Source organism: Atractosteus spatula, chromosome 6 (genome assembly GCF_055471065.1).
Source record: "Atractosteus spatula isolate fAtrSpa1 chromosome 6, fAtrSpa1.hap1, whole genome shotgun sequence".
NCBI lineage: Eukaryota > Metazoa > Chordata > Actinopteri > Semionotiformes > Lepisosteidae > Atractosteus > Atractosteus spatula.
The window spans coordinates 22,922,614-22,948,356 of record NC_142711.1 but is presented as its reverse complement, the minus strand read 5'-3'; the positions used below and the strand labels follow the sequence as shown (position 1 = coordinate 22,948,356).

At 36.7% G+C, this 25,743-nt stretch overlaps 1 protein-coding gene across 1 annotated transcript; it reads left to right on the top strand.

Moving 5' to 3' along the window:
- The first annotated feature begins 406 nt into the window (after window positions 1–406).
- Window positions 407–24,947, top strand: cul2 (cullin 2). Its single transcript, XM_088918423.1, has 21 exons — window positions 407–525; window positions 3,524–3,663; window positions 4,055–4,157; window positions 4,699–4,793; window positions 7,437–7,542; window positions 9,422–9,504; window positions 10,618–10,714; window positions 11,143–11,253; window positions 12,164–12,326; window positions 13,216–13,340; window positions 14,091–14,198; window positions 14,642–14,701; window positions 15,005–15,133; window positions 16,351–16,437; window positions 16,904–17,056; window positions 19,174–19,251; window positions 19,627–19,693; window positions 20,256–20,458; window positions 23,863–23,964; window positions 24,061–24,177; window positions 24,319–24,947. Exons 2-21 carry the CDS (start codon window positions 3,545–3,547, stop codon window positions 24,448–24,450), a joined length of 2,238 nt encoding a protein of 745 aa, XP_088774549.1. The 5' UTR covers window positions 407–525; window positions 3,524–3,544; the 3' UTR covers window positions 24,451–24,947.
- Window positions 24,948–25,743: the final 796 nt, after the last annotated feature.

The following is a 25,743-nucleotide window of genomic DNA, read 5'->3' as shown; positions in this document are numbered from 1 at the left end:
ACTAATCTTAATTTTACTAATAGGTGTCGAATAATGAACACTAGCCTGGCCTACCAGTAACAGTCGTATCGTAAGGCACCATTAGGACGGTAACTTTGTAACGTAATCTTACTCTCTGGACTGTGATAACCTCCAAATCTCAGCCAAGACGAGTTATTTTTAAAGTTTGTGATGTTAGACCTTTCTGGGCACCCATAGCATCGCCGACACCATGAGAATTCAAGAAATAGGGATGACAGAATAGAGTGGTGTATTATTTAAATTTATATTTGGTTCCTTTTGCGTAGGTCTTAACTTATACTTTGATATTAAAAAGTTTATATTCATAAGTTTTTGTAATTACTTAGCAATAGCGTGGAGACTGTGAGGAAAAAGAGTATTGCTCTGCACGGTGTCCCCTCCAGCTGACGTCTTGGTAGTTTCCATGAGGCAGGTTAATGGAAGAGGTCTAAGTGAAAGAGATCAAGCCTGTGACAGCAGATGAACTTAAGTTTTTAAAAATATATTCAGTGACATTGGCCAGAGGTAATTATATTTTCAGTCATTTCCACGGTGTTTCCGCAGACGTTTCTATTGATCATGATAAATGCGCTAAGCAGTGCTGTCTATGTAATGGAAATGATAGGAAAACACACAGTATGTACTGCTTTGGTCGTGTCGCTACAGCCTGTGTTGGTTCTTGCCTTCCTTAGTCATTTTCCGTTCTTTCGCTTTTGTTATTGATGCGATTGGTAATTAGTAACTGCTTTTTTGTACTCTTATTTCTTAAAAGGCATCAAAATCCCTTCCCTCGAGTCCCAGTCATTCGAGCCCTATTTTTTAATTTTTATAAAGAAGAAACATTGAGTCGGTAGGCCCAAATGTTAGTTGATGTGAATGGACTATGACAATGCTTTTCGTATAGTTTAATTAATGTTGTTATGCCTTTTCCTGAATGATTATATCCTTGTTTAACAAATAGGCCTCCACAGTTTACGGGACATTGTGTTGAATCCTGACAGTTGAAAGTTAATAATATTGCTCATTGAAAACAAGGCGGTACCGTTGTACTGTTGGTAGACAGGCTCATTTGTTCTTGATGATTAAAAACAACCAAAGTAACAATTTAGCTACACGTGATTTTATGTATTGTTCAATTTAAGTGCCTCTACTTTGATTATTTTTAATTAGTTAAATGTGTAATGTTTCCTTTGTTTTCTCGTTATATTACGCTGTCAAATTAGACTTTCTTTAGCAACTATTTTTTATCTAACATTACGAAAAACATTGTATTGTTTAGACAATCAGCTGTTTTTCTTGGCTGATGTTTAAGATAAGCAATTAATGCTTGCTATCGAAATTTCTCTAAGACAGTTTGTAGGCCCTTGTCTCAAAAGGACATACAAGTCAGCCTTAGTTGTGTATTTATACAGTTTAGTTAACCTACCAAAGTGTGACAATGGCAGTAAATTTGATAAGGAGGGGCTATATGAAATATGCACTACAATGAGCCAGAAACAATTTAAACTGCAATATTTAAAAACTATACACTTTATAAATAAACATTTAGTTATTCTAGCAAGCTGTGACTTGTTTATGAGAAGCTTCCGAATGATTAGCTTATTGTCACAGACAGTCCAATGATTTGTAAAAAATATCCACCTGTGGGGACATAGAACTTACACTCAGCTCTCATAATGTCATCATTCAAATTGATAAAAAATGAGTTGTGTACAATAATGTCATCATTAAAATTGATAAAAAATGAGTTGTGTACAATAATACCTTTGAGCAAAAGCTTAATTCTCAGAAATAATGATTTAACACAGGAATAATTATTACAGATGTTTTATATATATATATGCTACAGTAACATTCATCCTTTTGAAAAGTACTGTCAGCATAGCTTAATTCTTTATAGTTCTGTAGCCTATAGTGACCTGTGGATGCCCTGTAAGTTGCAGTTACAACATAACTAATTTTCTGTCATTTTTTGACCGATGAGTGATGTTTATTAAGGGGCAGAAAATGTCAAATCTGCATCTCGAAGATTCCTTAGAATCCTTAGAACTGTCAACTATACAATCAATAACTAGTAATAAGGAAACATTGTACAGTTTTTTTCTCATGAAGTTGAAAAAGCAATAATTATTGCATTTTGTTACCTTTATTGATTGTATAGTCAGCGGTTTCAAGCTTTCTTACAGATGCAGTTTTGACATTTCCTCCCTCTTAATAGTACAAATTCATTGCAGCAAACAGATGTATATCCATGTGACTGACTAATATTCTTCTCCATGGAGCTAATAAGCGATGTGACTTACAAAGCAGTTCATGATCTGTTCTTTGTGCAAGCTCACTGATTATTGTGTCAACAAGTCTTGTATTTGTGGAGTAAGTACTTTCAGGAGGAGTAAAAAATATGGAATGTAGGTATGTGTTTAGTATATCGGAAGTATTAGCCATTGCGGTGAAACTTAAAGAAAATCTATCTTATAATTCAGTTTTTGTAAGGACTACAGTACACAGTTTACAGTACAACTCACGTTGAGAGAACTGGAGTTATTTCTCATGGAACAAAGAGCTTTTAGATGCGAATGCCCATTTGTCCGTATACTCGCTGGGGTGGAGCCTCTTTGAAAAGACAGTTATTTGGGTTGTGGAGGAAGAGATGAACGTGCCAACAAAAACTCAATGGTGACTCGGACTTGGAGCCAGAAAACGAGAGTGAGGAGGAGTGAGAGACCAAGCGCCAAAAATATAAGGAGGCAGAGATAAGAGAAATACATACTTTTCATATCTGTGGATCTGTGGATTTTATTTTAAAAAGTAAAGTTTTTTTTTCTACTTTGTCGGCTACCTCTGCTGTATTACAAATTGGCTGACAGGGCACAAGAGCATATCGATCCTGACATTGAATTATATTAGATGCACTTTGGGTGATAGAATACTACAAGTTTACCACAGCTGTGCTGGATAATTGAGCAGTTTAGTAAGAAGCAAATTGAATAAGACAACAATTAAACAAGCCAAAAACACACCTTATCTGCCAAGAAACAATTGCATAGTTTTTTAAGAGTGCAGTGTATTTCCTTATTATAAATGGGGGTATTGCCCCATTATACAGTCTGGAATATTTCATAGAGCAATATACATGTACCAGTTCATCCACCTTTTCAAAATGATCTTTTTGCCTTTGGTGGGGAATATAGATTTAAAGCTTTTGTTGCTATTGCCTGCTTTAAAATTCTGTATCATTCTCTGAGGCAGACATTTATCATCGTAGCAGGACGTGGCAGTCGGACAGCTCTCTTTCTTGGTGCGGTGAGCATTTCTGCTTAAGGCTGTTGTATCACGTTGCTTTGGAAGAACGATACCCACAGAGAATCATACTCTTCCAGTCTTTCTGAACTCAGTTTCCCCAGGATTCGCTGTATTGTTGGTGTTAAGCCCCCTCATTAAAAACGGTCTGAAAAATAAAGGAATCTTGCAGGATGGAACGGCCTGTTGAAAAATGTGCCCCTTTTTGTCTTTCTCTCTTCAGCTTTGACACGTGAGCTATACGATGTCCTTGAAGCCCCGGGTGGTGGATTTTGACGAAACATGGAACAAACTTCTGACAACAATCAAGGCAGTAGTGATGCTTGACTACGTGGAGAGGGCAACATGGAACGACCGCTTCTCGTATCCTAAACCCATCTCTATTTTTCTGTTTTGAAAAAGTCAGGGTGTCCTAAACTACTGCTTTTGCCGACAGAATGAGGCATCATTCTGTTTAACATTGTGAAAACAATACATGCCATCAACATCTAATACCATAACATGTATGGTTGTGGCTGTGTGCCACTTTAAGCAAAAAATAATGTCAGGTTACTTAAAATCCAAGTGTATTTAAACCTTATAGTATATTACAGATTGTTTCCTACATGAATACCTTTAGTTTTCTACTCTTAAAGTTTTATGCATTATTTCTATCGTTTATATATATATTCGTAGATATACTTTTTTTACCACGGCTTTTATTTATCTCAGACTTTAAGCATTTTATGTGTTGACACCTTAATAGCTTCATTAGTGACATTTATGCTTTGTGTGTTGCCTACCCAGAACCTCTGGGTGAAAGACTGTACACAGAAACAAAAGTATTTCTGGAAAACCATGTTCGACTCTTGTATAAGGTAGGTTCTTTTTACACCGTTATGCCTGTTTTTCAAATGCAGATGAGCTTCATGTTTTCTTACTGACATATAACTATAATTTGTATGCTGTATGGAGGCTGTTTAGATTCTGGATTTGTGTGTTTTCCTTATGTTTGTGGTGTTGTCCTCCCCCACTCCAAGTACTTGTCGGCTAGATGTGTCTCACATTTCGGTGTCTCACTTGTCTCTGTGTGCGTGTTTGTGTATGAGTCCTACTATGAACTGGGATCCCATCCATCGTGTCGTCCTGCCTTGTGCTCTGTGCTGCTGGGATGTGATCTGGGTTTGCTGAGACTCTTACTAGCAACGATGACATCCTGGTCATGGATGAAATGAAATGTCTGAATAACTGAAAGTAAAGCAATGGTCATTTTTAGGAAGGAGAAAGAAGCAAGAATCTGAAGATGAAGAAAATAGGTTTCATAAAAACAACTAAAAAAGCTTTCTTCGTGAGCGGGTGATATGGTGATATTTGGTGATATGATGCTTACATAATTAAGAGAATCTTTTATTTTTCCAGAAAGTTCTAGAGTCAGAAGAAAAAGTTTTAGTGATGTACCACAGATACTGGGAGGAGTACAGTAAGGGAGCTGACTACATGGACTGCTTATACAGGTAACAGTCTCAAAGAGGCACATCATAATAGATTTCTTTTGAATCAGACACGCTACTGTGGCTTTCAGAATTATGTGACCTTTTATGCAGGATGGGTTTTTCTGTAAAGTGTCAGAGTCGGCAACAGGGATGAAAGAGACCATGACCAGCACTCTAGTTAGATCAACACTAGATTGGTACTCTTGTTGCCTTTTCCCACTGGGGATCTGGTCCTAAGTCATTTTACATACAAGTACCTTTGTGTTCACTGGTCACAAAACAAAATAATCCACAGTTTCTTTTCTGAAGATGTAAATTTGAGCCTCAGGTCACGCTAATGATAAAATAGTTTTTTTCAAGTAAGCATTTTAAGATCTCAGCATTAGTATAGCAATGTGTAGAATTAACCTGTTTTTCCTGCTATCCTGAAAGTTATCTTTCATTATTCAGAGCTAAGATAATATAAAGACAGCTCTTAGTTGCTTGCTGTTCCCTAGGTCCCTGTGCCTTTAAGCAGTTAACAGGACATCCCCAAAGTCGGGTATCATTTTCACTGGGGTGTCCCTAAGGGAGTGCCAGCAAAGATCATCACACTTCTTTATACAGTGCCTATAGACAGTCTCCACACCCTTTCCAAAGTAACAGATTTTGTGGCCTAACAGCCTGAAGTCAAGATACATTAAATCAGAAATTATGTTAACTTTAATGTTCACACATACTGTACATTATGTACACATTCAGGTGGGTAGCTGCGTCAGCATGCGTAGGCTGCAAAGGAACAAGTAATAGGTTTATTCCATGCTGAAAAAAAGAAGAAAGAGAACACAACGTTTCGGCCGTGGAGCCTTCTTCAGGTGTGTCTACACATGTGTACACAATATGTACACATTGCAGCACACAACCTCCAAGTGAAAAAACAAAGGTTTAAGCATTCTAAAAAATAATTATTAGTGAAAACCTAGAAAAGGGGGGTTTGATAAGTGTACATAACACTGAATTAGTACGTGTTGGAAGCAACTTTTGCTTGAATTACAGCCATAGTTTTGTTTGGGTAGGTCTGTACCAATGCAGCACAGCGAGATTTAGTAATGTTTGCCCATTCCACTGAACAGAACTGTTCAAGCTCTGTCCATTGCGAGGGGCTGCAACCTGCGGATCTGACTGGGTCACTAGAGGGCCTTTTTCCTTTTTGTTTTTTGAGCAACTCCGCTGTTCCCTTGGTTGTGTGTTTTAGGTCTTGTCTTGCTGAAAGGTGAACGCCCGTCCTAGTTTCTGCTTTCTTGCAGAAGGCACCACATTTTCCTCAAGCACTTTTCTGTACTTTGCTCCATCTGTTTTCCCTTCTTTCCTGACATGTTTCCCAGTTCCTGCTGATAAGAAACATCCAGTAACATGAGATTGCCGCTACCATTCTCTTACAGGGGGGAAGATGTTCTTTGGATAATGTGCTGTGTTGGGTGTGCGCCACATAAACAACTTAACGTTTAGGCCAAAAGTTCCATTTTAGTTTTGTCTGACCGCATGTTTGCATTATCACTTTGTTGCTGTTTTTGTCAGTAATGGCTCCCTGCTTGCCCTTCTGCCATACACACCAGATCTGTGAGGTGAGGTGCTTGGGGTATTGTGGTTACACGCACACTTTGACCAATCATGGCTGTAAAAGCCTGTAGCTCTTTGAAAATCGTCCTCGGCCTCTAGGAAGCCTCGCTGATCAGTCTCCTTCATGCTTGGTCATCCAGTTTGGATGGGCAACCTGATCAGGATGGGGCCTTCCACTTCTCTGTGATCATGCACTAAAACACATTTAAGGTTTTTGGAATATTTTTATATCCATCTCCTGCTCTGTGCCTTTTCATAACTTCATCCCGGAGGTCTTTTGATGGCTCCTTGTTGCTTATCATTGACTCTTTTCTTTGAGATGTGACTTTGAGACCTACAGTACTGCAGTAGCTGATTTCATTCTGAAACCATCAGATTTATGGCAGTTAAACACAGCTGGAGGCCAGTTAACTTATTGTGTGATTTGGAAGCCATTTGGTTACTTACAATTGCTATTACTAAGTGGTGTGTACACTTATCCAGCCCTAGTTTTTTCTTTTCTGTTTATATGTAATTACATTTCTGATTGTTTGAGCATTTGGTTTTCACTTGGAAGTCATGTGTAAATAAAGATAAAATAATTTCTGATTAAATGTGTCTCAACATGCTGTTAGGCCACACAATTACTTTGGAAAGTTACTTTGGAAACAAAGTTACTTTGAAAGTAACTAGTTTACAACTAGAAAGAAACTGCTAAAAAGTTACTACTTTTTTACAAAGATACTTTGGAAAGGGTGTGTAGACTTTCTATAGTACTGCAAAATTCATGTCACAATGTATTGTTTTGAACAGGGACCCCGATGTTCTTCAAATGCAGATTTCTGAAACATACTAAGGGAGTATAGATGCATCACATACACAATCAATGAACTCTGAAATAGTAGAAAAATCCAGATAGCTATAGACTGGCACTGAGTTGTATAAAACCCAAAGTGGGCAGACAGATTCTGAAACAGTTTGGTGTTATCTGGTATTCCAGACAACCGTAGTATATTGTAGTGTGTAAGTAATGGATATGATGCAAACTATGTATATTGTACTGTTCGATTTTTTTTTCTCACACAGGTACCTCAACACACAGTTTATTAAAAAGAACAAACTGACCGAAGCAGATTTGCAGTATGGCTATGGTGGAGTTGACATGAATGAACCACTAATGGAAATTGGAGAGGTAAGACCACATTAAATTGTAGACACTTAAATATTCTAGGTAACATTTTCGTACAATAAAATACATTTTTGTATTATCCTGCTTGAAAATATCTGCAACTGTTTACACTATCAATTATATATGCAATAAATTGCATTATATCACTAGGGTCTTCTTTTTCTGTGTTATTTATTCTTTTTCTCTTCCTTCAGGTTTTTTTCAGATGTTTATTGTGGATGAAAAAGCTTTTGTTAAAAATAGCCTATACTGAATAAAAGCCATGTAGCAGAGTCTGCTCAAGTTTAATTTTGCATTGCATTTCTTTAGCTTGTGGTATGTAGAAAAGTAAAGCTATATGTTTAAGTAAAAATGACTTGGTATTAGTCTATCATTGTTGAACACTTTCTCCAAGTTTTTAAATGTGATGGGCATTTTGGGAAATCCTGAATGCTATTTGTGTGTTTGAGAACATTTATATTTATTTTTAAGAACATAAGAAGAAAATGCATTAAATACTACAATGCTAAAAAAAATGAACCCACACTTTTCCAGTTTATTTCACAAGCAAAATGCAAACTGGGCTTTACAATTTCTGCACTCGAGTGCAATCAAGTGTGATTTAAAGATATCTCAAACTCCACCCAGCATCATAAAAAGTTTTTTGGTTGTGTTTAAACCTGCAAACAACATATATTGTTCCAGAATTCTGATAATATCTTAGGGGTCAATACTGAGCTAGAGCAGTCACGATTTTAGCAACACAGTCATATCCGAAAGCACATTAGTAACATATATCCAGCAGTGCACTTATCACAAGACACTCCCAATACAAGTACTGACTTTACCTTAAGTGAATCTATGACACAGAGGTTTGGGTGTTGTACACCTATTGAAAGTTTAAAATCAGTGTGCATATGTGCTATAAAAGGAAGGGAAAGTACTGGCCGAGGCTGCATTATAATCAAGATACCAAGCAGCTTGTCTAGTTCACTATACTATATAAAGGCATAGAGAGAGATCACTTTATTGGCCATATACAATTTCTTGTATGAGGAATTTGTCTTTTTTCGCATACCACAACTTGCTCTCCTTGTGACACACAGACAGAGAGAGAAGCCTGGGGTCAGAGCACAGGGTCAGCCATTTATACGGCACCCCTGGAGCAGTTGAGGTTAAGGGCCTGGCTCAGGGGCTGAACGGAGTAGTATTCCTCTGCCGGCCACGGGATACGAACCGGCAACCTTCCAGCCACAGGCGCAAATCCTTAGTCACAGAGTCACCGCACCGCATATGGGAGGGGGACTGATTTTAAACCCGAAAAAAAAAATTGTATAGAGAAGAGACTGGTGACTGGTGAAACAACCAGATCAGCTGGTGAGTCAGAGGGTCAGTCCGTGCTGGCACACTATAGGCACAATAGGCTGAGTAGGCTCTGAGATATATAAAGTAAGTAAACCAGGGAGAGTCAACTTCAGAACCTGAAACGTGCTCAGGCTATGCTAATCAAAAATGTGCTGAGAACCATTCAGTTAGAGGCAAGTAATCTAAACTGGAAAAAGCTTTTATAATTTCAAGAGGTTTCTAGAAAGCGGATAATTTTGTTTTTAAATGTTGAGGGAGATTGCGATAACTCTCCCATTTAAAGAGAGATAGTCCTGTGCTTGGAAGCTGAAAGTAAGATAGAAATGCATTTTTCACATTTTTTCCATTTTACTTACATAATTTATTGTTCATTTAATGGCAGAAGGTTTTCAACTCAGGTTTTCGGTATCGCCTCTTAAATTCACCAGCTGTGTTTTTTTGATTCACGTATCTTACAAGTGTGGTGCTGAATGAAAGAACTTGCTAAAGAAAAGAAGGCCTTCAATCATGCATCTGCTTCTGTACTCTTAACTTCCAGCTGGCATTAGACATGTGGAGGAAACTGATGATAGAGCCCCTACAGACTGTCCTTATCCGGATGCTGCTGAAAGAAATCAAAAAGTGAGTGAGGTTGTATTGTCCTTTTCGAACCTATATAAGTTACCAAGAACTTTAACAATGTGGGCAGCGTTAGTGCAATCATGACCAAAATGTGTGAAATGGGTTACTCTGAAAAGCAAAAAATGATCCATTTTCTTTGCAAGCATTTTGATTTATTGGGAAAATATACTTTTAGATTGGTTTTGTCCTTTTCTGAGACATTTACATACAGTATGCCTTTCCTTTAGTGGAAGGAATGGTTTGAGGGAAACCAAAAGTCTTGTCATTAAAAGTGCCCGTCTTTTCAGTCTATATCGTTAGAAGATTTTGCAGTCAGTTACTAAACTTTTCAGGAGCTACCTAGTGACTTACCTGAGACTTGCCTGTTTGTGGAGGTGTCACTATAATTTCGCAGTCAAACAACTTTTAAGGCTCATTGTTGCAGTGATAAACGTGGTCCAGTTTTACCCTCTCCCAATAACATGATAATGTTAAAATAATAAAACTTATAATCAACAATCAGTTTTAGTGTTCTGATTCATATCTGTGTTGGCTTTTTGTAGACTTGGTTTTGGGCTTGGTTTGTTCTGGAATGCTCTGGTACTCTTTGTTGGGCTTTCTGGTGCTATAGGTAAAGTAGAGTTCATCAATATTTTAGAGATAAATTAAGATGAAAACATCTAAATTGACAAGAATGTGCCAGACACGAAATATCTACAGGTGAACTGAAAGCCTTTATAAGAATTTGAAGATTATCTAAATACGTCTGCAGATATTTAAGCACTTTGAGAAGCCACCTTTAAAGGCGCTATATAAAATAAAGTTTTTTGTTATTATTATTAAAGTTTATTATTATTCCTTTGCAGCCTACACATGCTGACGCAGCTGCCCACCTGAACCTTTATTATTATTATTATATTTGAGAACACAATAACTTATAAAACAGTGTTTGCTTTGAGCATGTTCATTGTATTCTGTCTCTTCTCTCTCAGGATAAGGTAACATAGTGACAATGTAAACCTATTTATTCCTTCATTACCTGTCACTGTAAATGGTCATAGCCTTGTAATATAGAGTACACTGTTGTGTTTTTTTGCTTTACTTCACAATTCATTCCTCTGTTTTAATCACAAGTGACCGGTGTGGTGAGGACCCTAATCAGAAAGTAATCCATGGGGTTATCAACTCCTTTGTTCATGTTGAACAGTACAAGAAAAAGTTTCCTCTTAAGGTAAGAAAAAACTTGGAGAACACTCAGGATTTAATTGTACTTTTTATCAAATTAATTTTTTTAATATTATTAAAATGGTATTAGAGAAATTAAATGAAATATATTTTTTGGGCGGTAATTATCCAATTGTAATCCATTCGGTACTGTATTAGGTCAGTTAACTATTGAACAGTAGTATGGGGTGTTTTCCAAGGAAAATCTATTTAGAAATGTGTATTCTGTCTTGTATTGGCTCTCTTAAAAATCTATTTCTTGTGATTTCAAGTGTGAATTGAAATAAATACTTGGTGCAACGGTTTTCTTACGTTCTAGTTAAAATTGAATGACTACTGGAAATCATTCACAGTAGTTTTATGTAATATATGTAATAGCTTTAAAAAATGTGTTTTTCTTACACTTGCAGACTTCCTTTTTTCCCTGTTCTTCAGTTTTATCAGGAAATCTTTGAAGGGCCGTTTCTGTCAAAAACAGGAGAATACTACAAGCAGGAGGCTTCCAATTTACTGCAGGAGTCAAACTGCTCACAGTACATGGAAAAGGTAAGGGTGCTCTAGAAGTTGCTTTGTTCTGTAGAAGTGGCACACGAATTAAGCTGAATTGTATATAATTCTTATGCAGAATTATTCAACTGTTTGTTTATATCTGTGTGAAGACACAGATATTGCATAAATCTTTTGCTTCCCTATTATTGAAGTACATATTTCCTATGAATCAACTGTTTCCATCCTTCCTGTTTATGTTTTTTTGTTCTAGTATGGCATTTCTCCATGTTATGATACATAACTAAAGTATTTTCCTTTCCTTTTGTTTACCAAATTGAGTTTCTAAAATAAATAGGACACTGGTGGTTTGCTTTAAATTACGATTCGGTTTGAATTTAGGAACTCCCGAGATTTACTTTTGTTGAAAAAAAAAAGTTCCTGGTTACAATAGATTCGATTTGCCAGTATGAGGTGATATAGGGCATCCCTTTAAGTTAACTTTTTTGGTATTTTACATCAGAGGGATTTAACTGCAGTAATTCTCTGCATCAAGATAATTCAGATCATATTTTTGAATTTCTGGGCTGATGGGGGGTCAAATTAAGAACCACACCAGTTGCCACGTATCAGGAGACAAGAAAATCCTGGGTCTGAATGATTGTGTTTCTCTTTGCTGAACATGTACATATTTTAAAACATTATTTTTACGCTGCAGTCATCCTAATTCAATTGGCCAATCATCACTGAGCAGGCTGTCTTCTTTTTTAACAATAACTGCCAGTTTAAGTGTCAAGGGATCAAATCCAGACCTTAATAACTTATTGATCACATCAATGACAGTGAGCCAGAGAATGGCAAAATAAGATATATGGTACCAGACATGGAATGTTTTTTCCATTTCTTCAAAACTGTTAGTGGCTCTAAGTGAAGACTCATGTTTTAAATAAAGCCGTGGTTTTTCCTACAGGTTTTAGCGAGATTAAAAGATGAAGAAGTGCGATGTCGGAAGTACCTGCACCCCAGTTCATATGCCAAAGTGATCCACGAATGCCAGCAGAGGATGGTGGCCGACCACCTGCAGTTCCTACATGGGGAGTGTCAGAACATCATCCGGCAGGAGAAGAGAGATGGTTCGTCATGCACACTTTCACAGGAGAAACCCAAACCAAATGAGTAAACAGCAATTATAGGAATCTCGAAATTGAATTAAAACATGTTCTATATCTGTGAAGCATAGCGAGTACAGTGGTCACATCTGGTACCTGCGTAAATGGCCACTTGCAGGTCAGATGGCGGTTCAGGTTTACTTAACTTCATCTGAACTAGAAATTAATTTGGCATGTCGCTAACAGCTATAAGTGTTTTGAACGATGTGACTTTTATATTTCAGCTGTTTGCTCTTTTCTGCTAACACACCTTAGCTATGCAGTTTGATTCATTTTGGTGAATTGATTCATTTGATTCTGGTAAGGTAAGCAAATCGATTCAAAGGATGTGTTCATTTGATTCACCAGTTTGTTCGAATGAAACAATGCCATTGAATACAGTCTGAGTTCATTAATGACTGAAACGTGTTTAATTCACTGAACAGCACAGCCTCACTGAATAGTACACTCATTTAAGAAAGTGGATGGGAAATTAGTGAGACATAGTTGGAGGAATATGTAGTTTTAGAAACAAGGTAATACTTTTGTGCAAATCCTTGATGAAATATATACAGATAGTGGACAAAAAATGGAAACAGCAGTGGGAATTCACTTAATTGGGTGTTAGACCATCACATGCAGCCAGTATGGCATGTATATATCGTGGTAGAATATATCAGTATATGGAATTCTGCAGAACCCTTCTCTTTAGTGTTAAAGCAGAACATCAAATATTCCTAAACATCTCCCTTCATTCATGCTGACAGAAGTATGGCAAGAGAATTCTGAGTTCTATAAGTGCCTGAGGAAGTCCCAATGTTTTTCAGCCCCGTAATGACTGCCACCGTGACTGTTTGCTCTGTGTTTCTGACAGACATGGCGAACATGTACACTCTGCTGCGCGCAGTCTCTAATGGTTTACCTCACATGATCCAGGAGCTGCAGGTCCATATCCATGACGAGGGCCTTCGAGCCACCAGCAACCTCTCTCAGGAAAATGTGAGTAACGCTCAGAGTCTACAGGTTCACAGAAAAGAAAACTGGAAACCTGATCGACTATAGGTCTTTTTGGTACTTCTCGGAGAAAAAGAGGTTACAATTGGAAGGAGGTCCCTTTAGTTCATTTGGTGGCTAATTTGATAGTGGAAATTTGGAAAGGCCTCAACTTCGACAACTTGACTGGAGAGTTTTTTCCAGACTCCCACAATCCTTAACATGCATTGCCCTTAAAAGGAGAAGTCTACAATAATTCTGTATATTATTCTTTATATATATCATTCTAATAAATTCTTCAAATTTCCATTTTAACCACATTTATGTAAAAGTTCTTTTGAGTGATTTAGAAGTTCTTAGTTTTTCGGTCAATAATAACTCAAAGAACGTTTTAGTTGGGCCTCACATATGACCCAGTGAAAACCTTTTAATTTGTTTGCTTGCATACAAGAGTCCATAATGTAAAATGAGGCTTTTAAGAGTTTCAAGCCACCCTGCAGCAAGGGTCTGGCCTTTCAGCATAGCAGGCTGAAACTTGTGTGGGCCGTATGCAGGTAGCTCAAGGCGCTTGAAGATGCAAGTCACATTTTCATTTTTAATTCGAGTGAAAATTGAAATTAAGATTTGGCTGTGTGCATTTTTATGTTATCGGTTGCAGTTATTTATATTTTGCATAGTCTGTGTTTTGATATATACAGTATATGCTTTATTTTTCATAGTTCCAATGTTATAAAACACATTTCTCTCATATCATAGATGCCAACTCAGTTTGTCGAGTCTGTGTTAGAGGTTCATAGTAAATTTGTTCAGCTCATCAACACCGTCCTGAATGGTGATCAGCACTTTATGAGCGCACTTGATAAGGTAAATGTTTTATTACAATAATTGATCTTTGGCTGGCTTTGACTAGTAGTTCACTAATTGAATTCTGGGTAATGAGGTTAAATTAGTTTGTACTATTTTGCTAAAGAATATCAGAAACATTTAAGAGTAGCTTTTTATTTATTCCTGATATGATGAGAGATCCTCGAAACTGTAATGTAGTTTGTTTTGTGCTTGAGGTTGTTGATAGAGAGACATTAAGTGAAAAATTCGAAATAATGACTGATAATCATGAAGTTGAAGAACCCAAGTACTGGATGTAATTATCAGCATGAAGAAGAACAGTATTAATGCTGCTGGCTTCAACTACATTTTGCACCATTGTAATGTGATCATAATAGAGTTCTAGACTTAACATCTGCTAGTTTGCCTTTTCACTTATTTCACTTTCACTTTTACTTTCTGACAACTTTTCTCCTTTTCAGGCTTTGACTTCAGTTGTCAACTACAGAGAGCCAAAGTCCATCTGCAAGGCCCCTGAATTGGTGAGTACAGAAACCTGCTAATCCACTTCTTCAACTGCCTCATAATAAAAAAAACTTAATTTCATACCTTTAAAGGGAATAATCTCATAAAAAACACAATAAAATAATACAAAGAAAATTACATTTTTTGTTGTTGTTTTTTTAGCACCTAGTTTGACTGATGAAAAGAAATTGGGGTGTATTAGGTATTCATATATTGAACAGTCTTTTTCTGAAAGAAGAACGGCAAGGAAGTTTAATGATTTGGTCTTTGTTTTGTAGTTTTAGTGCATGAATGCTTTATATATGTTTTCTTATTTAAAGCTTGCCAAGTACTGTGACAATCTGCTGAAGAAATCTGCAAAGGGAATGACTGAGAATGAGGTGGAGGACAAGCTGACCAGTTTTATCACTGTATTTAAGTATATCGATGATAAAGATGTTTTTCAAAAGGTAGGGATTCTTCACAAGAAGTGAAATATGTTCTTCACAAGAGCATCCACGAGACTTAAAGGTCTATGTGTCTCACGCCTGCAAATCTAAGCTCTGCAGTATTCTTGGGATATGTGCCAGCATTTTCTCCTGTTTGAAAAGTCATGTGTAAGAGCATGTTCTGAGCATCAAATGAAACTTATCACGGCTTTTATGCACACATGTTTTTAGAAAGTAAAGTAGAGTATATGGAATAAATATTTTTGGAATTACTTTGATTTGCTACCTGATTTTGACTGGTACGCTCAGGTGACATTGACTCTTATCATAAAAATTAAATCACTTCATTAGTGATTATTTAATTAATTGGGCACAGGTGATGGGGTGATTTAGCCTGCTACACTGCATATCTAGCCTGCTGAAAGAAAAATGCCAATGTGCAGTCAGGGGTGTTCACTGTCAACATATTCTAACCAGATGTGACCTTACAGCCCCCAACAGTCCATTAATTGTAGGCCATTATCAGAGTCAATGTACCAGTCCAAAATGAATGGGGATCTGTGAGAGTGATCACATGAGCAGGAGTGACTGGTCACTGAAGGATTTTCCTTTTAGTGATCAATGTCAACCTGGCCGCACAGTGTGACCAAGCTGTGGGAAGACCATGAGAGAGTGGTCCAGTAGTCCACTGAATTGGAAGATATAGAATGAAACAGAAGTTGTGTTTAAATTAAATCCATATTTGTGTTGCTCATTTTACATCTGCAGTAAAGCGTTCCCATTTAATTCTTTTTATTCATCGCAGCAAAATCACCGCTAAACATCTGCTGTAACTTCGTAACTATTTGGGCACAAAATAAATATGAACTGGAAAGAATAAAGTGATATATTATTCTCATTCATCTGATATGCTAAAAACGCATATCATTTAAAAGAAAAATGCACTGTATGGCTCCTCTCCATAAAAGCTCCTCTCACATGCACAATGATGCTGGAACATGCCACTCAGACTCCAGGAAAGCAGTCTGTTGGGGGATTGGGTTTTTGCTGTTGGATGACTATACTGAGAGTAGTTGTTCAGTAATTAGGGTGGAGCTCCTGTAGAGAGAAGCAAATCCTTTATGGAAATATTTTAATGAATGTTTTTTCTTGAATGTATTGTTCATGTTTTTTGTTTTTGTAATTGGCTCCTTCTCCGCCATGCACTTTGTAAATTGCCATCCTTCATTTTGTTTTAGTTTTATGCACGAATGCTAGCAAAGAGATTAATACACGGGCTGTCATTATCCATGGATTCTGAAGAAGCCATGATCAACAAACTAAAGGTAAAAATGTGTTCTCAATTTATTAAATCTTCAAAAACTACAAAATATAATTACATGTGTGCTTAACACGGCATGGTCCAGCATTATTTGAGTTTATTTAGCATTATTTGTGTTTGGATTGTAATCTTGTGTTATAGTAATGTCAAAGGAGCTAATTTCAGCAGACAGCTTATTTTGATTTTGACTGCTTAAATAATCGCTGTTGGGAAATTAACATTTGTTAATAGGTTTGAGTCCACTTAAAGTGATGACAGTTGATCACTGGCATTTTTTAAAGGAGAGTCTGTAATAAAGAGAATATGGAAAAAAATGTTTTAAAGGAAAATGACACCTTAGCCACTTCTGAATTTGAGCCCTCTTTCATTACAATGCAAGCAGAGAAAATGATCGTAAAAAAGCTTCTTTTTGACATGTGGCTAAATTTTTAAAAAGTTCAAATTAACTGTAACGTGTCTTCTTTCTACAGCAAGCATGTGGGTATGAATTCACAAGCAAACTCCACCGAATGTACACTGACATGAGTGTCAGTGCCGACCTGAACAACAAATTCAATAACTTCATTAAAACCCAGGAAACGGTAATAGATCTGGGAATTAGTTTTCAGATCTACGTACTACAGGTAAATTATATTTTGAAATAGTAATATATTAGAGTTTAACTTTAAATAGATGGGTGTGAGAGAATCTTTAGAGTTTATCAACAGTGTTATCTAGAGATATTTGTAAACCCAGAATTCTACTTTAAGAAATATAGCCTAATTTAAGAAGATATACAAGCATTGGGAATAATTTAATGTGAGGTTGGTATAAAATAGTTGCTGTGTGAATCACACAATGATTGATTTTCTTTTATTAGCACACTAGTGATGCGCGGGTGGGCTTTTTTTTACGCACACCCGCCCGCGGTTGTGAGAAACGAACCCGCCCGACCCGATTTAAAATGATAAAAGCACTGACCCGAACCTGCTCCATTAGAAATTACACCGAATAATAGTCATGCGCGGGTTGGCTTTTTAAAATGTTATCCGCACCCGCCCGACCTGGTCTAAAATCTTTTGTTTTTTTAACCCGAGCCCACCCACGGGTGTGAGTCAACCCGCGCATCACTATAGCACACTTTAAAATCTTAATTAGGTGTTCCATTATTACAAACCATGAGATTTTAATATCACCTGTCTTTGTTGGCTCCAGTTATGTGTATATGTAAATTTGTCCCCTTAATGGAGAGAAGGCTACTGTGGAATAAGTGGTATAGGAAGTCACATTGATAATAAGCTATTATTAATCATAAGTAATTTTGCCCTGCAGTCTTACGGGTAAAGCAAAGATTGTTTTTTTTATCTATAGTGTACTTCAGAAGTATTTGGACACTATGCACTCTAAAAAAAATTCTCATGAAACAAAATATACTTGATAAGTACAGCTCATAAGTTTTTTTTTTCATTAAGTCAATTCAGTTAGACCACCTTGGGTCAATTAAACACATCTGTATTGTGAAACTTTGTTTTGAAGAATTGGGATAATTGACTGACATGTTTCATTAGTAGCTGTTTATTGTTGGGTAAATATCACACAAAAATGAGCTATGAACATCCTATCATCCTTTCGCACGTTGGCAAAGTACCTTTCTGTTAAAGAAAAGCAGACATTTTGAAAATGAAAGAAAAGAAGAGCCGAACATAGCACAGGAGTTGGGCTTGCCAAAATCAGCTTAGACTGGGTGAAGCAAGAGTAACAACTGCAGTTAAGATTTTTTTTTTAAAAGTTATCAGTGAAGTCAAGGAAACCCCTAGAGCTATTACTATGAGATAATATAAAATAGCTGTCACTAAATTACCAAATTACAAAGGCTACACCACAGGATGATCCAGGCGTGTTCTATGGACAGTTGAGACCAAGATAACCCTTTACCCAAGTGCTGGACAGGCTGATGTGTGGAGAAAGTAAGGAACTGCTGGTGCTCCAGTGCCATGGCCTGGGTCTTTATTGATGATGTAACTAATGATGGCAGCAGCCGAATGAATTCCGAAGCTTACAGAAACATTTTGTAGAAGAAAATGCTTCCATGCTTATTGAGCAGCACTTCAGCCTGCAGCATGACAATGACCCAAAAAATATGCCCAGTGCAACCAAGGAGGGAGTTCATCAGGACAAGAAAGTGGAACATTTTAGACTGGCCAGATTTAAATACAACTGAGCGTGTATTTTACTTCCTGAAGATAAAATTGATAGCATCTCAAACAATTGCACTAATTGGGTATGGGTAGAAACACAAACTGTGTAGTAATAATAATAAAACTTCATTTTGTATAACACCTTTAAAAAAGTAGTATCTGAAAGCATTTAACAGTAGATGTACAAAACAGTTAGGACAGCAAATTACAGAATAAGTAGATAAGAAACACAAGCCTTTAAAGGTGCAGTAGAAGACACAGGATCATTAGAAAATGGAGCAGACACAAACTCTAATTAAATAACAGCCTTTCTGAAAAGAAAGATTTTGAGTCTAGATTGAGATGCACTCGGGGTAGGTGACTCTCTGAGACTTAATCAAAATAGTCATCTCATTGCATCTATCAAAGATACAAATGTCTTGACTGCAAAATAAAAATAACATTTTTGGCTTTTGTGTCCCAGTAGTTTTTGATGGCAGTGAATGTCTGTTCTGGTCCCAAAGTAATAAAAGTAATGTGCAAAGTGATAGAGGCACCCTCTAACCTTTTATGTGTAATTTCAGGCAGGTGCTTGGCCTTTGACACATGTCCCTTCATCCACATTTGCCATTCCTCAGGAGCTGGAGAAGAGTGTGCAGATGGTAAGTTAACCGGTCGACCCTCAGCAGTGGGATTGAGGAACTAACCTTCTGTCCTCTGCCCTCACATGCGTATTGCTGTGAATAGAATTCAGATGTCTCTTCAATTCACAGGTCAAAATAAAAGCATTATTACATATTAAGCCATCAGTAAAGCAAGATATAATATTTGATCTGATCTCATGGTTATCATTTACTGTAAAGAATTTAGCACAACTTAGGAGGTTTTCCTCCGAGGCTGCGAAGTCATTGCAGTATGGTCATGCAATTTTATTTTATCCCCCTTAGTTAAGTGTATTTTTTGTACTAACCCTTTAAGTAGGGGTGTCAAAAACAATTGAATATATCAATCTAATGGGAATGGTTTTTGCCTTACAGTTTGAACTGTTTTACAACCAACACTTCAGTGGGAGGAAGTTAACCTGGCTGCACTATCTCTGTACAGGTAACAGGAGACTGAAGTGAATACTGTGGTTTTATTTAGATTATAAATTGTATCTTCTGAAACAGAAAGTCTGCACCCATAAAAACAGATTTGAATACCTTTGTTTTTTTTGAGAGCCTTAGAATGAAATATTACTTTATAAAGATTACATGATAAAGATAATCTTTGATAAGTAACATCCAGAGTTTATTTCATGGAAGAAGGAGTTTTATTGAAGAAGTGCTAAGAATCATCAAACCTGGAGTAAAATAAAGTAAGCCTTTTTTCCATATTGAAACAAAAGCTATAATTATTGTCTTGGTTAAGTATGACCATTTTAGAAAGATGGTTCAAGCACTGTCACATTTGGTAGGTTTTCATGACCATACTAATCCATAAAATGCTAAAACAGAGAATTAAGTAAATTTTGGCAGGCCGCCAAATGTATTAGGCTCAGATTTTAGGCAGTTTATTCTCTTGAAATGACAGTTCTTTATAAATGGTTCTATTAAGCTCAAAATGAACCTTGAAGTGTACTGAAGGACATGCAGATTTAATCATGTATCTTGTCTCCTATTTTAAGGTGAAGTGAAAATGAACTATCTCACCAAACCCTATGTGGCAATGGTCACCACCTACCAGATGGCAGTTCTGCTGGCTTTCAACAACAGTGAGACTGTTAGTTACAAGGAGCTCCAGGACAGCACGCAAATGAATGAGAAAGAGCTCATGAAAACCATCAAGTCTTTACTGGATGTTAAAATGATCAACCACGACTCAGGAAAGGTAGACTTCATTCATTCCTACTCACTGTAGCCGTTTGTAAAACAGATTTTCAGAATAGGTTATTTATACATCAAATATCACAGTTATTTAAAAAAGCGTAGTATGCATGTAGCTATCCATTACTTACATACCTTTGCCAACCACAGTAATTTGTTTTTAACATAAAATGTTGTTGAAAACATATACAGTGTAGCTCTTGCAGTATTTTTTTATTTAACATTTTGGATCATCTGTGTTTAAGTGACTATGATTTCTGGGGTTTGTAGAGTGTTTTATTCAATCAAAATGTGAAATAAATGCATACGGTTTCCTGAATTTTAATCACCTCATGGTTTCCTTCAGCCTAATTACATCATACATTTCCTCACGTTCAGACTCCTTAATACATGACTTCAATGGCATGGTGTGTCTAAAAGGTTGATCCTGCAAGCTTTAGTCGGTGAAGCAGTGCTTACTGGAGCAATCTTGGCTTCTGCATGTCACCCAGGTCCCCTGTTATTTGTAAATCACTTGGGGGTTGCTGGACATGACAAGCACAAATGCAAAGGACTTTTATTATAAGCATATCTGAGGTGCCTCTCAGCATGGCAAAAATTCAGTCTGTCAAGTTCCAGTTTCCTACTTTGACCTTGATGAGTCCCAACTGGTGCTAACCAAGAAATATCCTCACATAGAGTGCGAATGCACCACTTCCTTGTTCTAGATTTCTAATCAGTCACCTCTGGGCTCTTGTAAGAAAACCATCCACTTCTAGTGAATGATGTATGGGGTTGTAAGTACACCAGAGGTGAGATCCATTTTAAGGTGAAGATATAGAGCACTGCCTGATTGGAGGTGGAGGGAGGAGTGCCTGACAGAGCATTTAAGAGGTTCTTTACTACAGGGAAAACAAAATATTGAGAGTAAAAAAGAGCTAATCCTATTATAATGTGCTGTAGCACTGTAGTAAGGGTGGAATGGAAGCCAAAAATAAAATTAATCTTGGAAACACCTGTTTACAAGGTGTTTGAATCCTGCCTGAGTATAGATACTGTATAGAGTGGCTACCTCCTGCGAAAGCTGTACCTGAGGAGAACTCATTGGGAAGGGGCTCCTTCATGTTTGCCAGTGAAAATGAGGTATAAATACTGAAGAATAAAATGATTGTCACTGTTGCTGCTGTATCACCAAAGGAATTTCACCTTCAGACGTAGATTACCTTTTTCTACGCTTGGTCTTATGGACAGAGGTAAAAACCTAACTAAACTTTTTGTTCTGGGGAAGACTGGACACGATCTCCCTTGTGTAAGACTATGGACATACTAAGGCACATGTTTGCAGTAGATAGATAGATACTTTATTGATCCCGTGAGGGAAATTGCAGTGCAACAGCAGCTTAACACACACAACACAGCAACAGTGTAACGAATTATATAATAATAGTAGTACAATACATACAATACAATACAAGAGTTACTCACAGTCCGGACGCACAAGAACAAGTCGTGACAAAAGAGGATTTACGCACATGGCCGTGGAAGTAGTACTGTGGGCAGCTCAAAAGGGTGGCGCTGCTGTTCACTAATTCTGTTAAACAACAGGCCTACTGACCAAACTAAAATGTTCACTGAATTTGCATAGCAGAGAAAGGTCTCCTCATTAGAATTCTGCAAGCTAAGGATAAGAACAGAAGCACAGATGAGTGTGGGACTTTTTAGATATGTATTGGCTCATTTGTGCTCTTGTTTCTTAGTTAAGTAAATCAGTCCTGTTCCTATTCGAAGCTTGGATGATTCCAGTGTGTTTCAGCAAAAAATATATTTTGTATTTTGTATTGCCTGTGGTAAGCTGTTCATAGTTCAACAGCTGTTCATTTTGTCCGCATTTATTGAAGGTTTGTTATATGAAGTATTTTTCATTTTTATATCAAAATCTAATGCATTTTTTCATTGTTTTTTTTGCATTGGCCTTTGCCTCTAACATAGACTAAAATCAGAATCCCTGAAATGGGTACGTTTTCCCCGAAAATGTCCTTCGGACACAGTGCAAGTTTTGTTAATTACAAATTCTAGATTGTAAAGAGACATTGCATATATAACAAATCATGTTTTGCTGTGATCTTGTTGAATTAGATCTTGTTGAATTATGACCTTTATATAGCATTCCCAAGACATCACTAGTACTCGTCCAATATGTTGTGTGTTTACTGCCCTGAATGTGACCTTCTCTCTGCTTTTTTCTTGTTTACTGTGTTTTCCCACTGTTCATCTACACTTGACAGGGTGACAGGACCTTTTGTCCAAACCTCTGGAGCATCATCCCAAAAGAAATCAGGCACTTGGCCATAACTGGTGCTTTTAAGTCTAGCCCATTAACCTTTTCACAATTGGTTTATGTTCTGTATCTGCTTTATTTTCTTGTCTTTGTAATGTAATTTTCTGGTATAATTTGCTTCTACAGGCACTATGTCAAATAATTTACTGTTATTACATTCCTACCTGAGTTCTTCCCTACTTACAAAAGTCTTATTATTCACGTCTCTTTTCAGCGAGATAATTTTGACATTTAAAGCAATGTAATAAATACCCATATTTAATTGACATTTATATATATATAATTGTTTTATAATCAAAAACTAAATCATATTGATATTTTACTGTTTTCTTAAATCAGACTATTATTTCTTTAACAAGAAATCATAGACAGCATCAGGAATCTCAGTATGCATTGACCTTAAGCTTTTTTAATGACTTAACATATGAAATCCTTTGTCACTTTATTTTCTCTCAATTGTTTTTCAATTCTATGAGAGTCTTCTAAATCTGATTCAGTTAATGGGGCTATTTGGGCAAAGCTGTTGCCCTGGCTCCATCCTAATGTGTCCCGATGTAATGTCTTGAATCAATGCTGTCTGATTAAAATGCAGAGTCATTCTGATGACTTATAAAGTAAGCGTTTTGTTGAAAGGTTAGAGATGGCTGTGAGTATTTTGGAGATCCATGTCTTAATGAAAACAGTGAGGTCTCAGAGAAATCTTCTATCATTCATCTACTTTGACTTTTTCATGACTGTCCATGGGTCTTTTGATTTTGGTGAATGAGATCGTATTAACTTGTTTTTTTAGCGTTGCTTTTTCAAAGCCACGTGCCCTCTGCTAACAGTGGTGCCCAAATGAATGACCTAGAAGAAACATGCTTTAATGTTGAGAACAGGCTTTACTAGATAAAGAAGTATTGTAAAACACAGAGATGCGACACTCATTAACAGTGAGGGTTATAATTCAAAGCGAATTAAATAGAGATTAAATGAAGCACAGGGTTACACAGTTGGCTTGATGAGAGCATAGATTTTGAGTAAACAACTGCATATACTGTATGGCTACTAGGATTTTATTAACCTCATTCAATTGTCTTTTTTTTTTACAGGAAGAGATAGAAGCAGAGTCTACATTCTCACTAAATATGACGTTCACCAGTAAAAGAACAAAGTTTAAAATCACAACGTCAATGCAGAAGGACACACCACAGGTCTTGACATTTTGACTTTGATTTGAGACGTGTTCATTGTGTGATCAGAAATTAGGAAAGGCTGCGCTAAAGGGATCTTTTTTTCTCCTTTTTTAGGAAATGGAGCAAACCCGAAGTGCTGTGGATGAGGACAGGAAAATGTATTTACAAGCTGCTATTGTCCGCATTATGAAGGCACGCAAAGTACTGAGGCATAATGCACTAATCCAAGAGGTACGGTTCCATTGGAAGAAATAATTTTGCCTCCTTTAAGACTTCCTACTCTAAAAATAACATACATTCTTCTTTGCATGTTTTACTTTGTGTTAAATTAGGTGTTGAATTATTCAAAAGTGTTCTCATTTCTCTCCACAGGTCATTAACCAGTCCAAAGCCAGATTTAACCCTAGTATCAGCATGATAAAGAAGTGCATCGAAGTGCTGATTGACAAACAGTATATTGAACGAAGTCAGAGCTCAGCAGATGAGTACAGCTATGTAGCATGATGCTGAGAGTCCTGTAGGCTGATTGGAGAATGGAGACCATTTATTTCGCTGTCACTGTCTAGTGTATTCCTGTGGGATGAAGCAGAACTCTGCCTCCATCTAGGGAATCTTCACTGAGTCGCCAGACAGCCCCCAGTTGATTTTATGCTGTTTACAACATCACCAGTGCCGCGCCACGTGCGTCAATAAAATTGCCTATAGCTATTTGAGCGCAAGCAAATATTACATTTTTAGTCTACTAAACAAAAAAGAAAAGCGAGGGAGCTAAATGTGGAAGATGTGGGAGACTTAGATGTGACAGAAAACCATGCTTTCTTTTCTCACGTTTGCAGTTGTTGTGTTTTTTTAATGTATCAAAGTTAAGACAAAATATTGTAATAAATCTGGTATACTGATAATTGTATCTACTTCAAAATGTTAAAAAAATGCAGAAAAAAACTTATGAGGTGACAGACATGATCCTGCTGCTTGTCAAATAAAAAAAAAAATAAAACCCAGAGATATTTGTAAATATTTCATGGAGGAGCATGTTTGTTGGATGTTTTGTGTGGGGTATGTGTCCAAGTTGAAACAGCTGTGTCTTGGAAAAGATTACTGAAAGCATGTGAGCACAGTACATTAGAGAGGTCAATGAGCATCTGTAACCCATAGAGGAAAGCTCACAATTACTGTGTAAAATGGGTCTAAGGCAGCCATTACAAATATGATCGTCAAGGTCTTGCAATCTCAGTCCATTCTAATAAAGTGCCACAGTGTCATGTTTTCATGAAACAGAATGAACTGCTGAAAAAGATTTTTTCTCACTCTCAGAACTATCACAATTAAGGTCATTTTTATTGTTTTATATATAGGATTTGTCTACTCCATTTTATACTTTGAGCATTGAGACTCATAATTAATATTCCATAACTAATAGTCAAATAAATTGTTTTGGATAGTATGTGTAAAATATTTATAAATGTATCCAACTGTAACAGTAATGTAAAGAATCTGTTTAATTACTGCATTTAGATTCTGCCCTTTTGGTGTTGTAGTTTTAATCTTTCCTGACCTTTCAGTTTCCATAAATACAAAGTGTGAAAAAAACTGACCTATAGCTATTTATTTTATTTCTCAACTCAGACCCAGTCTATCCAACCATCGCAGTATTTGTCTAGAAAATAGTATCTGTTTGGTAGTGTTTTTATTACATAAACAGAAGGAGGTTTTAATCTCCACACTCTACAGATTACAGTATTTCAAGTGTTGTCTGATCCTTTCTTATTGCTGGTGAAAATGTCACTGGTATTAAAC

Excerpts from the sequence above, each read along its gene's own strand:
- cul2 (XM_088918423.1), top strand. The coding sequence starts at position 3,545 with ATGTCCTTGAAGCCCCGGGTGGTGGATTTTGACGAAACATGGAACAAA. Across the intron at positions 16,438-16,903 it reads CCATGATCAACAAACTAAAG|CAAGCATGTGGGTATGAATT; the intron begins GTAAAAATGTGT and ends TTCTTTCTACAG. Across the intron at positions 17,057-19,173 it reads TTCAGATCTACGTACTACAG|GCAGGTGCTTGGCCTTTGAC; the intron begins GTAAATTATATT and ends GTGTAATTTCAG.